General features: G+C 50.7%; 1 protein-coding gene across 1 annotated transcript; it reads right to left on the reverse strand.

Moving 5' to 3' along the window:
- Positions 1 to 6,276: 6,276 nt before the first annotated feature.
- On the reverse strand, positions 6,277 to 18,693 carry MCM4 (minichromosome maintenance complex component 4). The gene is made up of 17 exons (XM_079902167.1): positions 18,354 to 18,693; positions 18,134 to 18,203; positions 17,920 to 18,009; positions 17,641 to 17,804; positions 17,453 to 17,554; positions 16,506 to 16,601; positions 16,328 to 16,423; positions 14,833 to 14,971; positions 13,655 to 13,875; positions 12,045 to 12,165; positions 11,348 to 11,607; positions 10,666 to 11,031; positions 10,082 to 10,209; positions 9,163 to 9,370; positions 8,110 to 8,338; positions 7,587 to 7,720; positions 6,277 to 6,967 (listed from the first exon to the last, which is right to left on the reverse strand). Exons 2-17 carry the CDS (start codon positions 18,195 to 18,197, stop codon positions 6,875 to 6,877), a joined length of 2,511 nt encoding a protein of 836 aa, XP_079758293.1. The 5' UTR covers positions 18,198 to 18,203; positions 18,354 to 18,693; the 3' UTR covers positions 6,277 to 6,874.
- Positions 18,694 to 18,923: the final 230 nt, after the last annotated feature.

Raw genomic sequence — 18,923 nt, forward strand, 5'->3', positions numbered from 1 at the left:
GCTGGGGAGCTGGACACGGGCCCCTGCCAGCCTGAGGAATGAAGGTCCTACTAAGCAGCTTTGGGGGTCATTGAAGGACTGCACGTGGTAGGTCCCACAAACAGGAAGCTGTTTCTGCAGGAAGAGATGCTGCTGTGTCCTTAGAGTCAGGGAAGGAGAGTGCCTTGCTGCCCGCACGGATCAGCTGCTGCTTCTGCGTCTGTAGTATTATCTGAAATTCAGGGGCAAAGAGCTCTGCTCCTAAGTGGTGTTGGAGTTGGACAAAGTGGAAAAAATTCTATTTTGCTCCTCTTTGATGTATATTTCATCTTAAGTTTATCTGAGACATTTTTCCAAAGAAGACACACAGATGGCCAACAGGCACATGAGAAGATGCTCGACATGGTTAATCATCAGGGAAATGCAATCAAAACCACAACAAGACACCACCTCACACCTGTCAGAATGGCTGTCATCAAAAAGACAACAAACGGCCAAGTGCTGGTGAAGATGTGGAGAAAAGAAGCCCCCGCGCACTGTTGGTAGGAGTGCAACTTGGTGCAGCTGCTGTGGAAAACAGCCTGGAGGTGCCTCAAAAAACTAAACATAGAGCTGCCTGCAATTCCACTTCCAGGTACATATCCTGAAAAGAAAACAAAAACACTAATTGAAAAAGATACATGCACCCCAATATTCACTACAGCATTGTTTACAATAGCCAAGATATGGAAGCAACCTAAGTGTCGTTCAACAGACAATTGAGTATTACTCAGCTATGAAAAAGAATGAAACCTTGCCATTTGCAGCAACATGGATGGACCTGGAGGGTTTTATGCTGAGTGAAATAAGTCAGAGATATTTATATGACTCTAAAAAGTAAAACAAACTAGTGAATATAACAAAAAAGAAACAGACTCACAGATGTAGAGAACAAACCAGTGGTTACCAGTGAGGGGGGCATAGTAGGGGTCATGGAAGAGTTAGAGGCATAAACTACTATGTGTAAATAAATAGGCTAACATTATACTGTACAGCACAGGAACATAGCCAGTATTTTATAATAACTATAAATGGAGCATAACCTCTAAAAATTGTGAATCACTATGTTGTGCACCTGAAGGTAAAATGATATTGTAAATCAACTGTACCTCAATAAAAAATTTGATATATCTGTGCAACCTTCATATCTAGTTGTTAATATGCAGAGGGCACAAGATGTAAAAGCAAATTATTATTATTTTAAACACACGGGCTTATCAACAACATGAATCAGTCTTTCCTTGGTGGATGAAGTTCTATTTTCTTTAATAACAGCTACTAATTAAGCAACAGAATAGTTTACCATGACATTAACCTTGTTCTAAAAGAATCATTAGTGTGTAAAATCAACAGTTTGGAAAGCACCTGGACCCCACAGTCAAAGCCTATTTCATGGAACTGTCTGTTCTTTATCCATGAGAAGTTGAGTTTATGTAGGATTATCTACAATCTGGAAATCTGATACTGAGAATAAGTGAGCAGAGTGTTTCACACGCTTGATAATTCGCCAACCTGGCATCTTTTCTTCTGAAGGCCCTTCTCACTTACAAGTTCATTCTGAGCAAAATTTCACATTTGACAGTGTTTTGATGTATAAGTCCTTCCAGATATTTTGCATTTTGACAGCAAACTCCAGAGTTACAGTGCCAGCTGGGATAATTCGGCAAGTTTAGGTTCTGGGACAGAGCAGCTGGGAGGATTGGGTAGGGTCACAAGGAGCGATGTTATCAACGCTTGGCGACGGTTACTGAGTAACCTAGGACGGGCTGTGCCTGGTGCTGGAGCTCTCCGCTGTGACCATAATTTCTACTTCTTTGCCTGCCTTTACTGTATCCTTCTTTAATTTCCAGGAGTCTTGTAAGAAACAGTCATTAAAGTTTATTCCTGAGTCCAACGTGGTTTTGCTATAATAATGCCAAGTCCTGAGGAGGAGCATGTTGCCAATTAAATCATTATTCTCTAGCGCTTTAGCCCTTTGCAAAGCTCCACGGTTCAGGGGGAAGAGGTTTCATGCACTTAAGATACACATCGCCGAGCTTGAGTTTGGCCCTCTGGTTCCTCAAAAGTTCAGAATGTATCTGATCAGGTAGAAACAGTTTTCAGGGATCTTTTACTGTAAACCCTGTTTGAAATAATCACAGCAGATAGCTTATAGGAAGCCTTAGCACAGATGCTGTATGTTATATAATATTGTGTTACAATATAATTTTCCAACTAAGGAAAGACTGTTTTCATTTTTGTGAGATTGTGTGTTTAGGGTTCACAGTACTTCAAGCCATCAGATCACACACTTTGCCTGTGAAATCCCACTGAAGGTCGAAGAGCCTGTGCCAGAAGCCCAGGCATCTGAGCAGCAGGAGAGAAGTCGGGGGCTGCTGAACGTCACAAGCCGAAAACGTCGCCGAATCAGATGCTTCCATGTAAAGGCTATGCTGTTCTGTTGGGGCAAAGCAGGGCCCACCTGTCCCACTGCTCCCAGGTGGTTCTGGAACAGACGCTGCGGAAGGCTGCGCCTTCCCGGCAGACAGCCTCCTACCCTTGCAGAGGTCGGCCCTGCATTTCAGCCCTCAGCGCGAGGACACCGCCAAGGGGAGGCGGCTGCATCAGCGGATTCTCTTTGGCGGGGGAAAGAGCTGGACCGGTGTCTTCCTCCAGCCCTCCCAGTTTGGGGGCTGCAGAGATGTGCCTGTGGAATGGGAGCAGCACTTCCCCGCGGGGCTGCTGGGAAGGGAGGACACGGCACGTGGCTGAGCGAGGCGTGTTTGTTAAATAAAACACGGAGTCCATCGCTCCGTCTCTGCAGAGGCTGATAAAGCCTGGGGAGAAAGGGAAACAGATTTTAAAGTTTATAACTTGCCATTTGCAACAATAGAGAGCAGTGAGAGGAGAATCCAAAGGATAAACACCCCTGAGGTTTTTTGTTTTTAGATTCCACATGTAAGTGAGATCATAACAGCATTAGTCTTTGTCTGTCTGACTTATCTCACTTAGCATAATACCCTCTAGGTCCATCCATGTTGTCACAAATGGCAGGATTTCCTTCCTTTTTATGGCTGAATAATATTCCATTGTGTGTATAGTCACATACATATGTATAAATATGTATATATATATGAAATTTCGCGTCTTTTTTACCCAGTCATCCATCAGTGGACACACGGGTTGTCTCCATGTCTTGGCTGCCGTGAATGGTGCTGCTGTGACCACGGGGCCAGGAGGTTTTACAGATTTCTCTTTTTATCTGGAAAATGTGTAGTTGCCTTGGAAAGAGTCCCTGCCTTCATGGAGCTTCTGTGCCAATGGAAGCAGACGAACAGCAAACTCTTAAATACATATATGAGACGATTTCCCACCCTGATAAGTGCTGAAAAGCAAACAGGGTAACAATAAGAGCGGCACAGGTGGCCGCTGGCTCTGTTCTTCGGGGCAGGTGGTTAGGGAGGGGCCCCTTTAGGAAAGGGTCGCAGCTCAGATCATGGGGCAGGTGTTGTAGGAAGCCCTGAAGGGGCCCAGGCAGCAGCGGGCAGCTGAGGAGGGCAACTTGTGGGGCCTCCCTGGTGGTGCAGTGGGTAAGACTCCATGGTCCCAGTGCAGGGGGCCTGGGTTCGAGCCCTGGTCGGGGAACTAGATCCCACATGCATGCCGCAACAAAGGAGCCCTCGAGCCTCAACTGAGGAGCCCACCTGCCACAACTAAGACCCAGTGCAAACAAATAAATAAATATTTTTTTTAAATGTGGCTTGTGATCCTGAAGCAGAAACATGTATTTTTTTAGTTTTGCTATGAGCATCATTGAGACAATTGATGAAATATGAATGTCTGTAGATTGGGTAACAGTATTAATTAAAAAAAAAATTATTTCATGTTTTTTGGCCGTGCCACCACGCGGCATGCGGGATCTTAGTTCCCCAACCAGGGATCGAAACTGTGCCCTCTGCAGTGGAAGCATGATTCTTAACCACTGGACAGCCAGGGAAATCCCTTAATTTTTCGATCGTTATGAAATTATTTTGTGGTTATTATATAAAGTAAGGTTACTTGTTTTAGGATATGCATGGTTTTTAGGAAGTATTTATAAGTAAAGGGGCATCCTGTCTATAAGTTAGTCTCGAATAATTAAAAAAACTTTATAGATAATGATAAAAGCAGGTTCGAGGAAATGTAACAAAGGAATTTGAGTGAAAGGTAAATGGGAATTTTACTAACCTTTTTTGTAAGCCTGAAACTTATCTCAAAAAGTTTAAAAAATTAAATTGCAGAGGCATTTTAAGAAATGACCTCAAATTTAATAAGTAACAGCACTTTCTTAAACTAAATATTTCCTAACCTTGTGCTAAGAGTGAGTCATTACCTTCTGGGTTTCTTCATTCTTGCCGGTGTTTGATTCCTCGGGTGGAGTTGGTTATATTTATGATGGATACTGGGAGCACAGTGGCTTGTGTATGTGTGTGAATCAGGTAAGGCTGCTCCAACTAGCAGGTCTGGGTATCTTTCAGGGTCAAAATTGGAGGGAAAAATTTAAATGCAATTACATTATACTGTAACATTTAAAACATATATTTGTAGGAATTGAGCTGAATTGTATTGTCCTCATAAGAAAAACCTACATTCTACTTATTTTGTTCACAGGAACGTGGTCGGGCACTGACCATGTGCCAGTCGTAAGCACTGAAGACTGGGAGGAAGAGGAGCCAGGATCTGGCCTGGGCAGCCCACATCTGTGCCAACAAACCACCTTCTACAAACGGGAAGGTGCCGGGGAAGGTGCCGTCTTTCCTGCCCCGATACTCCTGAGGGTAAGTGCGGAGGCTCGGCCTCCAAGGGCAGAGCTCTCCCGTGACTCACCCTCTTCCTCTCCTGCTCCGCTGCCTACAGACACCCAACAGGCATCTGTCGGCTCTGCCCTGACAGGATGAGCCCCTCCTGGCTCTCGGAGCCCCCCCAGACCACGTCGCAATTCCACAAGTGACCGGAAATGCACCCAATTGAATAAGTTTAGATCCACCATAACGGAAGCCTCATTATGTTAATTCAACTCAGATTCCCGTAAAATCAAACTTTATTTGCAGCCGTAAGTTCCATGTTGGTATTGAATAACAAGGTTTAAAAAAATATCACTACTGTGTTACCTCAGGGGGAAAGCATCTTAGTCACCAGATAGGAGCGCCCCAGAAGGTTCGGGTACTGAGCATACTCGTCACTTAACTTCCTATGTTCTAGCCATGACTGCAGGCGGAGGGTTCACTTTGGTGAAAGCCTGTCTTTATTTCCCGTATCACTCGTCTATGATCTACAGAACTGTGTAAAGGAAGCAGCTCCAGAACCTGATGGCAGCAATGCTGTTTGTTTTGGGTTTTTTTAGTATTTATTTTGACCGTGCCAGGTCTTAGTTGCGACACGCGGGATCTTCATTTGCCGTGTGTGGGAATCTTCAGTTGCGGCATGCATGTGGGATCCAATTCCCCAACCAGGGGTCGAACCCGGGCCCCCTGCATTGGGAACCTGGAAGTCTTAGCCACTGGACCACCTGGGAAGTCTGCAGCAGTGCTCTCTCACTTAGCTTGTAATTGTGCAAGAAGGCACTCTTGTTGTGACCTTACTCAGAATGCAGTTTGGGGGAAAGATCAGCTCTCGCCGTGGCCCCGGGACATTTCCCAGTTGGTTCAGGGAACTTGGCCTCACAACGCCCTGCACACTGTGGGCCCCGGTGTAGTGTGTGCTGTCCACAGCTCGTCAGTGGCCTGAGAACCAGCCACCTTGAGCAACTCGGGCTGGGAACCGCTCAGCGCGTGGCCTCAGACTCCTCTCCCCAACGGTCTCCCTTCTCGGCCCAATTCTGGAAGCGTGAGCAGCGTCCACACACACACCGGACAGAGTTCTACTCAGAAGATTCAGCGGTTTTCATTTCAGACTCGTCTCTCGCACCCTCTGGTGATGCCCCAGCCTGACTGCTGCTGAGGCACCGTGACCCCCAGGACAGAATGGGGACCGCCGGAGCTGCTCAGATGACCTCTGAATCCCACGCCCACATTAGCATTTTAAGGCTGTTCAAACACTCAGATCTATCACTTTCCATGAATGCTTTGCTAATGAATGTTGATTCTAAAAAAGGCCAAACTCATGGAGACTTGAATGTTCCAGGGATTACTTGTTACCATAGTTACCTCCACCTGAGATTTCAGCCTATGGTGGTTTTATGAGAATGACTGCTAGAATTGAAATAACTTCTGAATAAGATGAAATGTATTATATCTTAGTGAGTTTATGACTTACACAAAATACTTACTGTCATGATTTCCATGAAAACAGTGTTTATTAAAGCTTTTTTCTTAATGAAAAATAATGCCTGATAACCAAGTATTACATTCTATCATTTATTGAGGAAAAAGTTTTACATATTAGGGTGAAGCAGTAGAAAGCAGTGACACGGAACCCCATCATTTCCAGCCTCATGTAGCCAAGAGAACAAGCCTTGAGGACTCAGTGGGGACAGCGCTGGCGTGCACCTCCCCACAGGAGGGATGTGAACACCCGAGCATCTCCAATGGCCACGACAAAGTCCAGCACAAAACCATGACCCAGACCGCTGTCTCCAGAGAAGATGGCACCCTGCTGTCTGTGCCTACACACAGCTCAAACCTGGTGCTAAACAAACGGCACTTGAAGAAAACAGTCGTACTGTATCATGCTCATAAGCTGGCACAGTGCTCTTCACTTAAAATGTTAAAAAGATGAACATACACGCTTCCCTAGAAAACGGAACCCCGGTTAGAAAATTTTTATGCAGCCAAGTAATGACTTTGAGGCTCTTTCTCCCGCCGGCGGCGGGGCGGTGACCGGCGCTGCTCGTGGGGCTTCAGAGCAGGCGCACCGTCTTCCCAGTTACCGTCAAGAAGTCATCATCCGCCAAGGCACGCAGCGCTTCTTCAAACATATCCTTGGTGATTGCCTTTGGGGAAGAGAAGAGAAAAAGAATTGGACACGTGGAGCTGCCCTCCCCACTTAGAGACACAATGGTTTCCAAGTTAAAGAACCACCGGAGTCTCCTTCCTTCCTGGTGGCTGTACACACGTCTTAACGTTCCGTCTTGGGAGTGGCAAACGTTTCCTGCGAAGGGCCAGGAAGGGAGGGCGTTAGGGCAGCAGGCAAGGCTGGACCCGACCAGCAGAGCTCTTGCCATGAACTCAGCTTTCCTTGTAACAGCAAGAGACTGCAAATGCTCTAAGTGCCCACCAAATGGTTAAGTAACTCACGGGGGAGGCATGAGGTAAATAAAGTGCGTAAGTCGTGAAGTGGATTCTGCGTCACAGATGAAGCTAAGAGTACTAACTGACACGGCTCAAAACCATGCATCCACATCCACATAGAAAACTGAAAGCCCGACAAAATTCTCATCGCAATCATTCCCTGATGGTGGGTGGTGATCTCACTTCTCTTCTTTATCTGTAACTACTTAAACAGTTTATTACTTAAACTACAAACGAAGGAAAAAAATTAGAAAAAAACTTTAAAGCAGCATCAAGGGAAAAGAAAACTCTATTAAACAAAATATACACATAAACACTTACTATATCAGACTGTCCCCGAATATCTTCAAAAAGTTGCTGGTATTTCAGGGCTGGCGTTCTGCCCTTGGATAAAATAAGCTTTTTCAAAGCTTCAGCTAACTCTTCTTTCCGTTTACGAGAGGTGGCACTCATTCCTGATTTAAAAGAAATTAGTGAAGACGTTTTTGCTCTAAGGAAGCAAAAGTGTTTCAAACTTCCATTAATATTTCTTTAGTCATAAATCAACTATACTCTTAAAAAAAAAAAAAAAACTGTTTAGTCATGTCAGCAAATAAGGTTAGGGGACAGTCGGAGCAAGTTCTGAATTCTGTTCCCAGTTTCTGAAGAGCTTATTTATAGCTGCTCCTTTCCACTGAGACAGTCCAGGCAATGAGCACAGAAGCGAGCCGCGCTCGCTGGGGAAGAACCGCTCCTCCAGGGGCCTGGTGCCCGGAGGGCGGGCAGGACAGGACCAGGTCACGTGCGCCAACATCTACCTCCTCGGCACCCCCGTCACGTGCTCAGAGGGCCCGCGCAGCCCCACCTGTGGTGAGGATGGAGATGTCCACGATGCCCGTCCGTGGGTCGGTCGCCGACTGCTTCAGGGCCTCCCGGTGCAGGCGCTTGGCCTCCTCGACGTCGATCGCCTCCACCTTGCTGGAAAACCGCACCTTGGCGTGGGCTTCGGCCAAGCGGGTCAGCGACTCCAGCTGTCGGGGGTACGCAGACACCATCCCTCGGCTGCTGCCCACCTTCCTCATGTCCACGTAAGCCTGGCGAGACAGGGGACACGCCAACTCCTCACACGATGACCTGAGGGTCGCGCCTGGACTCTGGCCAGTCGGGCTCCCGTTAAATAACCCCCTGGGCAGGTAGGTCCTGAGGGGAGCGAGAGCGGGTGCAGCCTTGGGCCTCGAGCCTCGTCTGGGGGAGGCGCGGGTGAAGCTTCAGGACGGGACCGGGCAGCAAGGGTGTGCGAAGCCCGGCACCCAGAGGACACGGCGTTGGGAAGGGCAGCTGAGGACTCTGGTCTGTTTGTTTACACCCCTGCAAGGAGCAGGCCAAGGATTAGCGGGGCAACACGCAGGAGGTAAATTGTCTAAACCCATACGTGGATGGCGTAACTCCTTCAAGATGACAGAGACGGAAAACCGCGTTATCACTTGTAACTTTCACTTGAGCATCTTCAGGGCTTTGTCAGGATGTAAAGCCCATCAAAGCACCAGGAACCTTCTTAGTGTCACAATGTCTCCTGGGTATATGTCATCATGCACTGCTGCCCACTTAAAAGGTACTAAGAAGTGTACTTAAAATACTTAATTTTTTAGAAACGAGCAAATGCAGCCCAGAGACCAGAATTACAAGGTCACTAAGTAGCATCACCTATATTTCAACTCAGGCACCCTGGTCTTAAATACACTGTGCTTACAAGTATTTAAATATAAACAGAGTGCGCACAATGTGTGGAAATGAATCCTCCCCCTTTCTACATCTGGAAAAGTCGACTTTGCAACACAGGAGGGAAGACAGTCATAGAAGTTTCAGAGGCTGTTTTAGAGGCTGAGCAGCCCCCCGCTGCGCTCTGGGCCGCAGGTACCTCGATGAGGGCCTGGCTGGCGTCCTGGCTCAGCCGCGGCAGGACGGCACTGCGCGCGTAGGCGATGTAGTCCCTGAGCACCGCCATGTCCATGACCTCCTCCTGTGCCTGCTCCTCGCTCCGGAAGTACAGGGACACCAGGTGGTGAGCCAGACGCCGGTCATACGCTTCGTCCTGAGGGTCCAGCATGAGGAAGATCAAGTCAAACCTGAGAAAACATCGTGAACAGTTTTCCCAACTGGGACACCCACGTACCTGTGCGTGGACCCCGGGGTCTGCAAGGGAGGCAGGCGTGTCCTGCCCAGGCGGCCTGAGGAGCCCGGGCCTCCGGTTCCCCTACCCCGGCCCCGCAGGCCCCTTCTGCCCGGGAATACCGGGCACTGAAAGCTGAGCCAGAAGCAAGATGCTCCCAAGGGAAACGCTGCTGTAATTCTGAAGACCGGAAGATACGAATGAAAATACATTCAACTCTTTTGGGGAGAAGGAACTATCTGTTAGAACAGTCAAGTAATCAAAGTCTAAACATATCTATCTTTGAGGAAAAAGTATGGACTACGTGACTCCCCTTCCACAAGTTTAATTTTCAGACCCTTATCTACTGTGTAAAACCGCTCTCTGCACTTTGTTGATTCTCTACAGCAGCTTTAAGACCGAGAGCAGCGAGAGGTGGGTTTCTGAAAGGATGACGCTGAAAGGCCCTAATTGCTCCAAAAAACAAGTACGCATCAAGGTGAGCAGAAAAACACACCGTCCTTGCCTGGAAAACCCGTGACCAAGCAGATGTGCAGGCTTTGTGCTGGCCTGAAGAGTTTACGACATCAGCTGGGCTCTGCCTTGTATTTCCTTCTCAAGCTCACCCTGAACGTTCCACAGATGAGCAAAGTGAGACCATCTATTCTATGAAAACGTGTTTTCGTACCTTGACAACAGTGTGTGGGGCAGCTGGATGTTCTCAATGGTGGTTTTTTTCGGATTCCACTGAGACTCGATAGGGTTTGCGGCTGCCAGGATGGAGGTGCGGGCGTTAAGCTGACAAATAATCCCAGCCTGGTGGAGGGACAGTGTGGTTAGAAACCTCGCCCCGAGGCCAGCAGGAACTGTGAGCCACCTCCGCCCGTGTGCCCTCTGCCAGGGATCTGCCGTCACCACGAGCCACGTCACCCGGCACAGGTGACTTCTGCACAGGCGTCCCCCTGGGGACAGCCCTGAGCACTGAGTCAAGCCAAGGACCGAGCTGTAGATGAACGTTTGCTGCGACTGCGTCTTTTTCAGTAACCAAACCCCTTGCATTAAGACAAACTCAAGTTCTACGAGTACCACACATGAGAGAGTTAGGACAGCACAAAGGAGGAAAGAGGATCCTGTGGAAAATACTGAGACGGAGCTGGGACCTAACAGGAGAAGTGTTGGCCAGTTTCCCAAGCTGCAGGTTCCACAGATGCTGAGGTTCAAGCCCCCCGACACCCCAACTGTGTCCACGCCGGGACAGAACGGGCGACTGACCTTGGCGATGGAGAGCGTCTGCTGCTCCATGACCTCGTGCAGGACAGAGCGTGTGCTCTCGTTCATCTTGTCGAACTCATCGATGCAGCAGATGCCGTTGTCACTCAGCACCAGGGCGCCGGTCTGCAGCACGAGCTGCCGTGTCTCAGGGTCCTTCATGACGTAGGCGGTGAGGCCCACGGCGCTTGAGCCCTTCCCGGACGTGTACTGGCCCCGGGGGACCAGGTTGTACACGTACTGCAGCAGCTGGGACTTGCTGGTCCCTGGGTCCCCGCAAAGCAGGATGTTGATCTCGGCGCGGAACTTGCCCCTTCCTGTGTGACTGAAATCCTTTCTTGTCCCGCCAAAGAGCTGAAGCAGGATTCCCTGGACGGGCGGACAGACAGATCTCAGTGCTCAGATGGACAAAGGGCGACAATGAAGAGATCAGAGGACGGGAGCAGCTGCGAGTCAGCTCTGGGGCACGGATGCCATAGGGGCCCGGACCCCACCCACCCCATGGCGGCTTCTGTGCCTGGAAACGACACGAGGATGCCGACCATTCTCAGCACCAACAGCCAAGGCAGGCGGCGGGCCCTGCTCGGCCCAACGGGCCGAGGCTCATCCTTTCCGGGGTGTCCACACTGTCTGACCCGAGAGCTCTCAAGCCCAGCCGCAAGTGAGAAGCCCATCAGTCTGTTACCTTCTTTATATCTTCATGCTCATAAATGCTCGGAGCCAAGGCGGAAGCGAGTCTCTCATAAATGTCTGGTTTTCTGGAAAGCTCCTTAAGCAATTCCACACGCTTCTCTGAAAAAAGTTTCTGCTCTGCTTCTTCGTCGAGGCCGTGCAGACGCTTCGAGTCGGTTTTCCGATAGTGAATAACGTCGATGTGGGTTTTGTAGACAGACTTCACGTTGCTCACTCTGGGATTGACGCGAATGGGGACCGCTCGGTAGATGCCTGAGGGCACAAAGGACACACTCTCACCTGCCCAACCTCGGCCTGGAGCACGGGGGAGGCAGGGCTCCAGGGGGCTCCGAGCAGAGCCAGTGAGGTTGACCCGGGACCACTGCCTCCACACGCCACCTGCTCACCTCTGTGTTCGATGCATCGCAGTTTGAAACAGAAGTTTCATTTCTCTTAAACCGAATGTAAGGAATTACCAATAACTACCTGAAAGAAAGTACCTAAATCCCGTACCAAAAACCTATTCTAGAAAGGAAACCTGAAGAGCTCAAATACTGAAGGTCGCTCACAAGTTATTTCAGACAATAACAGGGAGACTGCCTACCGTCTGGGCAGGGGCCATGTCGGAGGTCAAAGGCAGGCGCTGGGAACAGCAGCCCCAGGCCAGGCATCCCCGACCAGGTCACAGGGCTGACTCTGGAGCCCCTCACCTGTGACGTGCACTCTGTCCCCAGGCTGGACCTTGTCCACGAGGTCATTGTGAGCGGCGAGGACGACCGTGTGCGGCGTCTGCCCCGCGGGCATGTCTTCAGGGGACTCCTGGAGCTTGATCTGAGAGGGTGGGGGGCAGATGCCTCAGGATAGGCCCAGAGCTCTGCCCACCCAGCCACTCCGACAGCAGCGCCTCTGCTGCCCCTGGGACCTCGCTCTGTTTCCACCTCTGGAAACCCAGGGCGTGCATTCTGAGGCGATTGTTCGTTTAGAGGCTGCCCCGTGTGGGGGCGGGGATGCCAGGGCTGTTTTTCCCCGTATTAAGGCTGTGGCGGGCATGTCTGCATCTGCGTCGGCTTGCGTTTCTAGTTCCTTCTGGACGCTGCCCCCAGTGCGCTTCTGGGTGGAGAAGCACCCCCCGTTCAGGTCACCGTGCCTCCCAAACTCTTGCCTGTCCTCCTGGTGACATCGACTCACCCACAGCACTCCGTCCCGGGTGCTGGGGACTCTGCCCCAGAGTGGAGGGACACACACAGTCCTGGCAGTGCCAGGCGTGGTGGCAGAAGACAGGAGGGAGCAAGGGGCGGGGGTGGAGGCTGCGCTTCCCACCGTCAAGGGCAGGGAAGGCCGTTCTCAAACCAGGTGACCACCGGGCAGAGGGGAGGCTGTCAGGGAGGGGCCACGTGCTCTCAGCGACAGGACAGCAAGTGCAAGGGCCCCGAGGCGGCCTGGAGGAGCCGGAGGACGGCAGCGAGTCTGCCGGCAGAGCCTCGGAGCACCCAGGCCCAGGAACTGGTGCCCACGTGCGGAGAAAGCTTCTCACCTCGATGACCCTTCCATCAGCAAGGAAGTGGACGCTTTTCACACGCGTTAGTGTTCTCCTAATGACTCCCAATAAGGGAAACTATCTCTTGTCCTATACTTTGAACTCATTCTCTCCACTTAAAGTTAAGATTGCTTAAACACTAAAACAAATCAAAAAATTCTTCACTCCTTATGCATACTTTATACCATTACAATCGCAGTAAATAAATGGTTTTCTGCCTTTCTCTGGCATTTTAATCTGCATCTTAAAATTTTTCATGAATAAAGAGCTACAAGGTCGAACTCCCTAGGCAATAGTTTGTGAGAAAAACTTTGGCAAAACTTCTCAGTCCATTCTTTACCCGTGGTAGAACTGCCAAGTGTCAGAATTTAATCAAACGGCGTTTACTGTTCTTAATGTATACACCCTTACATTCTACAATCTTAAGTATTTCCCGTAGAAGCATCTCGTGTTAAATTTGACTTAATAAATCACGAATGACACTGAACTTAAGATATTCAGTTGGAGAATGCACTCCTCCCCTATGACAAGCGTGGAACACAGCGCACGGGTGCCCATGGGCGGTACAGCAGTGCTGCTGGCCCAAGGCTGGGGCCTCAGGCACACCGAGTGCCCAGCTTCGCCCTCTAACACACCTGCTCTCCGAGGAGGAATGAAGCTGCTCAACCCACCAGGAAGCATGGTTTCAGGGCTGCATGAGTGGACAAGTTACACCTGGCTTTTGAGGACCTGGCTGGGGCAGAATGAGGATGGGGCACGTGGAGGGGGGCAGGGGCCACGCACCATTTGCTTGTCGGAGAAGACGGAGCGGTTGTGGATGAGCGCCATGCTGTGGCTGGTGTGGCAGCGCTCACACACGCAGGGCTCGGCGATGCGACCGCGGTCTATCTCCACCCGGGCCGTTTGGGCGCACACCTGGCACTGGAAGAAGGCCTCCTGCATCTCTGGAATCAGCTGGGACGTCCTGATCACCATGCCGCTGATGGCGATGAGCTGGTCGATGTCTGCAAGGCGGGGAGAGGGCAGCTCGTCCCGGCTGGGCGTGGGCCTCCCCAAGCTGGAGGCCAGGTGGGGCGGGTCTGGCTCTGCTGTCCAGCCTGGGAGAACCTCACTGGAGGAATGGAGGTGCTGGGATGGCGGGGGTCACAGGGAGACGCTACGGCCAGAGCACTAACATCTCGCTGCGTACCCTCAGCTCTGGCCTGGGATGTCCCTCCTGTGACCAGTGTGCTCCCTCTCAACCCCTTAAGTCTACTGACCCTTGCCGAGCTAGGCCGACCCGAGGCTGCCTGGGGACGACCGGACCTGTGAAGTGGCTGTCACAGCCCACGCACTCGTGATAATCTTCTCCATAGTCACGCCCACTATACGTGGAGGGTTCAGAGACTTACCTGTCCCAGTAGTAACCGGGGCCCCTGACATAGCATTTCCCCCAATAAATAACGTAATAGGATGTTTCAAGTCTGCTTTCCAAATCTTTCACCACAAAGTCCTCCCACTGGGGCCCAGCACGCTCCGTCTCTCCCTGGGCTGAGACACTCCTGCTCTGTTCTTCTGCCTCTTCTCTTCCTTTCCAGACTAGATTTCCTCCTTATGCTTCAAGGCACGGATCACATTTTATACTTGTCTTCTACTTTGATTCTGAGGGACTGCCTTCTTAGTAAAATAACTGTAAAACTATCATAACTGGATCAGTTCATCTTAAGATAGAAAAGTATCAAGAGTTACAGCACCTTTTATATAATTTCAGTTTAGTTAAAAAGGTATGGTGGGTTCAGAAGCATATGGGGTAACTGAGCCTGCAACTGGCTCCTGTCAACCCACAGTCCGCCACCGTCGCTGTCACCAACTTCTTTAAAGTTCCTTGATGAAGTGACTTTCACGGAATGTGCTCTCTTGCTATTACAAACGTTATCTTCTATATGTCAACTATATCTCATTAAATTGGAAAAAAATATTACCTTCTGGATTCAGGTTCCTCATATTCTTAGTCTTCAATGCGTTGAACGGTCTTACTTGAATCTGATGTTCTAAGATTGAGTCAGGATAGCGGTCAAAGAAGATCTCATTGACAGCCATGTCGAAAGTTGGGATAACTTCCTTTAAAAACAAGTATAACGGTGCCAAGCTGTGTTTGTATTTTTATCTTAGGGTTAAATCTAATAAAGCAATTCATGTTAGCAAGGCATAAAGACAAAAAGAATATGGCATAATCCAAAAGCATTACCCTATAAAATCACACATGCTATTTGTAAACCCTTGGGCACACTGAAATCTCTCACCTCTGCATCTTCTCACTAGAGTTAAATGAGATGAGACATGGACTTCCCTGGTGGCGCAGTGCTTAAGAATGCCCCTGCCAATGCAGGGGACACGGGTTCGAGCCCTGGTCCAGGAAGATCCCATGTGCCGCGGAGCAACTAAGCCCGTGCACCACAACTACTGAGCCTGCGCTCTAGAGCCCACGAGCCACAACTACTGAAGCCCGCGCCCCTAGAGCCCGTGCTCCACAGCAAGAGGAGCCACCGCAGTGAGAAGCCTGCGTACCGCAACCAAGAGTAGCTCCCGCTCTCCTCAACTAGAGAAAGCCTGCACGTAGCAATGAAGACCCAATGCAGCCAAAAATAAATACATTAATTAAAAAAAATGAGATAAGACATATAATCGTGCCTTCAGGATGTGCTGGCATGACTGTAGGCTTTTAATTGGCAACAGAAGCTCATACTTTCAGGTCTTACTTTTCTTCCATAACAGAATGATATCAAAATGGATTAAATCATAATTATTCCAACTTGTTAACACCTGTTCCCCATTTTGCAGATAAGGAAACAGCCTCTGGGAAGCTGAGGAACTGGACCAAGGTTACACAGCTATTAAGCAGCAAAATCAAGATTTAAAACCAAGTCTGCCTGCCTCCAAAGCCTAAAGCTAGAATCAACGTAGCTGATGCTTTGTTGATAAAGCCTGAGCTTAAGCCCAGAGAAGACTGCAGTATGGTTAACACAACCTGTTAGAGAAGGCAGGTGTGTGTGTTTTTGTTTAATATGTTTTAAGTCATCAAACCCAACAAGCTGTCAATTGTGAGTCACCACTGTTTTATGTACTAAAAAACGCTGCCAACCAAATGATGACATGCCGTCAACAGTCACACCCCGATTTCTAATGTTAACGTGTGGAAAAGTGTTCATCTTAAAGAAGACAGAACATGGTTTTAAGAGGTTTGGGGGGACTTCCCTGGCGGTCCAGTGGTCAGGGCTCCTCGCTTCCACTGCAGAGGGCATGGGTTCGATCCTTGGTTGGGGAACTAAGATCCCACATGCCATGCGGCAACCCCCGCCCCCCAAAAGGTGCTTTGGAGGCATATTCTCTGTTACTAAGGAAACCCTACTGTCCAGAAACCCTGCAGATCTTCTAGATGTTTACTGCAGACCCCCAAGTTCAACGGCAAATTGTTACCTGTGGGTAGCAGATGAGCTGTCTGTATAGATTTGTGTCGAATGATCTTATATGTTCACAGTTTACGTTTAAAAACGGCTCTCCAATAACGTTAATCTACAGGGCAGAACAAACAAATTATATCCTGCTAACCATTTCAACCCCTAGTTTGAATATTCAGGTTAGTGTATTTCATTACCTCCCCAAGTCGCTGCATGTACAGAGGCTCAGTCACGTCTATGCCAATGCTTTCTTCTTCTCTAGCCAGAGGATCGATGAAACGCTGAAGAAATCTCTTAGCGTGGGGAGAGAAACAGTAAGCTTAATGCAGTTAGGAACCAGCAACTACTCAAAATAAAAGTTATGAATGCTGGGGGCCACTCATCTTTTCAAGTTAGCTAAGACCTGGAAACAGCCCAAGTGCCCATTTATAGACAATTAGCTTAAGAACGTGTGATATATACAGATTTGTATATGTATACACATAATGGAATATTACTCAGCCATAAAAGAGAAAGAAATTTGCCATCTGCAGTAACATGGGTGCACCTAGACGATATTATACTTAGTGACATAGGTCAGATGAAGGCAAATACTATATATCATTTTCACGTGGAATCTAAAAAGTAACACAAATGAATCCATATACAATACAGACTCACAGACACAGGAAACAAACTTATGGTTACCAAAGAGCAGGGGGAGGGGGGAGGGAGGGAGGGAAGGAGGGATCAATTAGAAGTATGGGATTAACAGACACAAACTACCAGCTGTAAAGTAGAAAAGCAACAGGAATTTACTGTACAGCCCGAAGAATTACATTCAAAATCTTATAATAACCTATAATGGGACATAATCAGAAAGAGAAGTATAACCAAATCACTTTGCTGTACGTCACTTTGCTGTACACACGAAACTACCGCATTACTATAAGTCAACTATACTTCAAAAAAACGAAACTAGGAACTAGGAACGATGTCAGAATTTGGAGACAAACGTAGGTGTTTTTCTTTTTCCTAAAAACTGAAAAAGACACCACCAATTCTGAGCCACGTGAAGATCTGCTCCTAAATACCGGGGTCACTTGGATGGAGGTGACAAATACTTTCCCCCTCATCTCCGGAGCCCCGAGGAATGGAACCTCACCTGAAAGTTTTCTTTGCACGTTGCCACATTTACATCTGTTCCCCAAATCACGAGTTTTTGGCCCAAAGACTGCTCGCTCGCCACTATATCCTCTGCGGCCGGCTGCACAGGAAAGGCGACGGGAGCAGGTTTGCGGGGGACGACCCACCTCGCGCGGCCCACCGCGCCCCGAGCGGCCCCGCACTCACCCCGTCCGAGTGCAGGTCCACCTGCAGCCCTTTCCGCGCCGAGCCCAGGTCGGGCCTCTGCCGCACAGGCGTGCCGCGCACGCCGCTTCTCGGAGTGCCCTCCACCCGTGAGCTGGGGGTGCCGTAGGTCAGCGGCGAGCTCACGTCCAGGTCCAAGGGGGCGGCTGGGGACCGCGTCCACGGGGGTGAGCACGGCGAGGACCCCTGCGGGACGTCCGCTCCCCCCGCCCGGCCCCCCCCCGCCCCCCCGGGCCCCCCATGCCCGAGCGGGCAGCGCACCTGCGGGCGGCGCGCGGGGTGGGCTGCGGGGCTCTGCGCCGGGCGACGCGGGCAGCGGCCGAGGCTCTCCCGACGACAGCGGGTCCTGACCTGTGGGGGAACGGGCACGGCGGCGTCGGTGCGGGCGGCACTGGGGCCGAACGGGGCTAACACGGCACCGCCCGCCCTGCCTCCCCGAGGACCCCGCGGGGAACGGCCGTACGCAGACACTCACGTGGCTGAGCGGGGGCGGCCCGCCGGGAGCCGCGGCGGCTCGGAGTGGACGCCGGGGACGACATGGCGGGCTGCGCGACAGAGACGCGGGCTCGCGGGGGCGCTCCCTGAAGACCCCCGCCCGTCTCCCCTCGCTCCGGCCCCCCACCCCTCGGCCCTCCCCCCAGCACCGCCGACCCCGGCAGACCCCCGCCTTCCGAGCCGGCCGGACCCAGCCCCACCTAAGGGTCGCGCTCCCGCTCCGCTTCAGCAGGGGCCAGGTTTCCCGCCGGCGGCACCGTTGTTTCCGCCCCCAGCGGCGGCCCACCAATCGCAGCAGCGCCCTCGCGCAGCCCCGCTTCCGGGAGGCACCACTGTGCAGCGGCAGGGGGGACCTGACGGCCGCCCCGCGCCTCGCGGGACACCGACGCACAACTCGCTCGGGGCTCCCCCGCTCCGGTGGTCTTGTCCAAAGCCGGAATGCGATTTCGCGGGAAATCTGCGGAGGCCGCCGGACAGCGTTCGGGGGCCGGCCTCTACAGGGCGTGCCTAAGGAGGAGCCGCTCCTGTGTTCCTTGGGAATCCAAACGACACCCCCCCCCCCCCGCCCCCGGCCCTCCTTATCAAGTGCTAGCTGTGGCTCCCGACCCGAGCCGTAGCCTGTTTCTTTCTGCCTCGGGCACTCAGTCAACTCCAATTCGCCACCTGTCCTCCGCATCTATTTCCGGAGGTCGAGCGGTTGGATTCCTGATTCTCCCCGAGTTTTGACGTATTGTGCTAAGTGTACTGTGGGCCACACATTCATAAGCCTG

This window comes from Stenella coeruleoalba (genome assembly GCF_951394435.1).
Source record: "Stenella coeruleoalba genome assembly, chromosome: 17".
In the NCBI taxonomy this organism is placed as follows: Eukaryota; Metazoa; Chordata; class Mammalia; order Artiodactyla; family Delphinidae; genus Stenella; species Stenella coeruleoalba.

Bases quoted from the DNA above. Each gene is read 5' to 3' on its own strand.
- MCM4 (XM_079902167.1), bottom strand. From the start codon at position 18,197: ATGTCGTCCCCGGCGTCCACTCCGAGCCGCCGCGGCTCCCGGCGGGCC. The intron at 13,876-14,832 runs GTAATATTTTTT...CCCGCCTTGCAG, and splicing joins GAGGAACCTGAATCCAGAAG to ACATCGACCAGCTCATCGCC. The intron at 10,210-10,665 runs GTCAGTCGCCCG...TCCCTCCACCAG, and splicing joins AGACGCTCTCCATCGCCAAG to GCTGGGATTATTTGTCAGCT.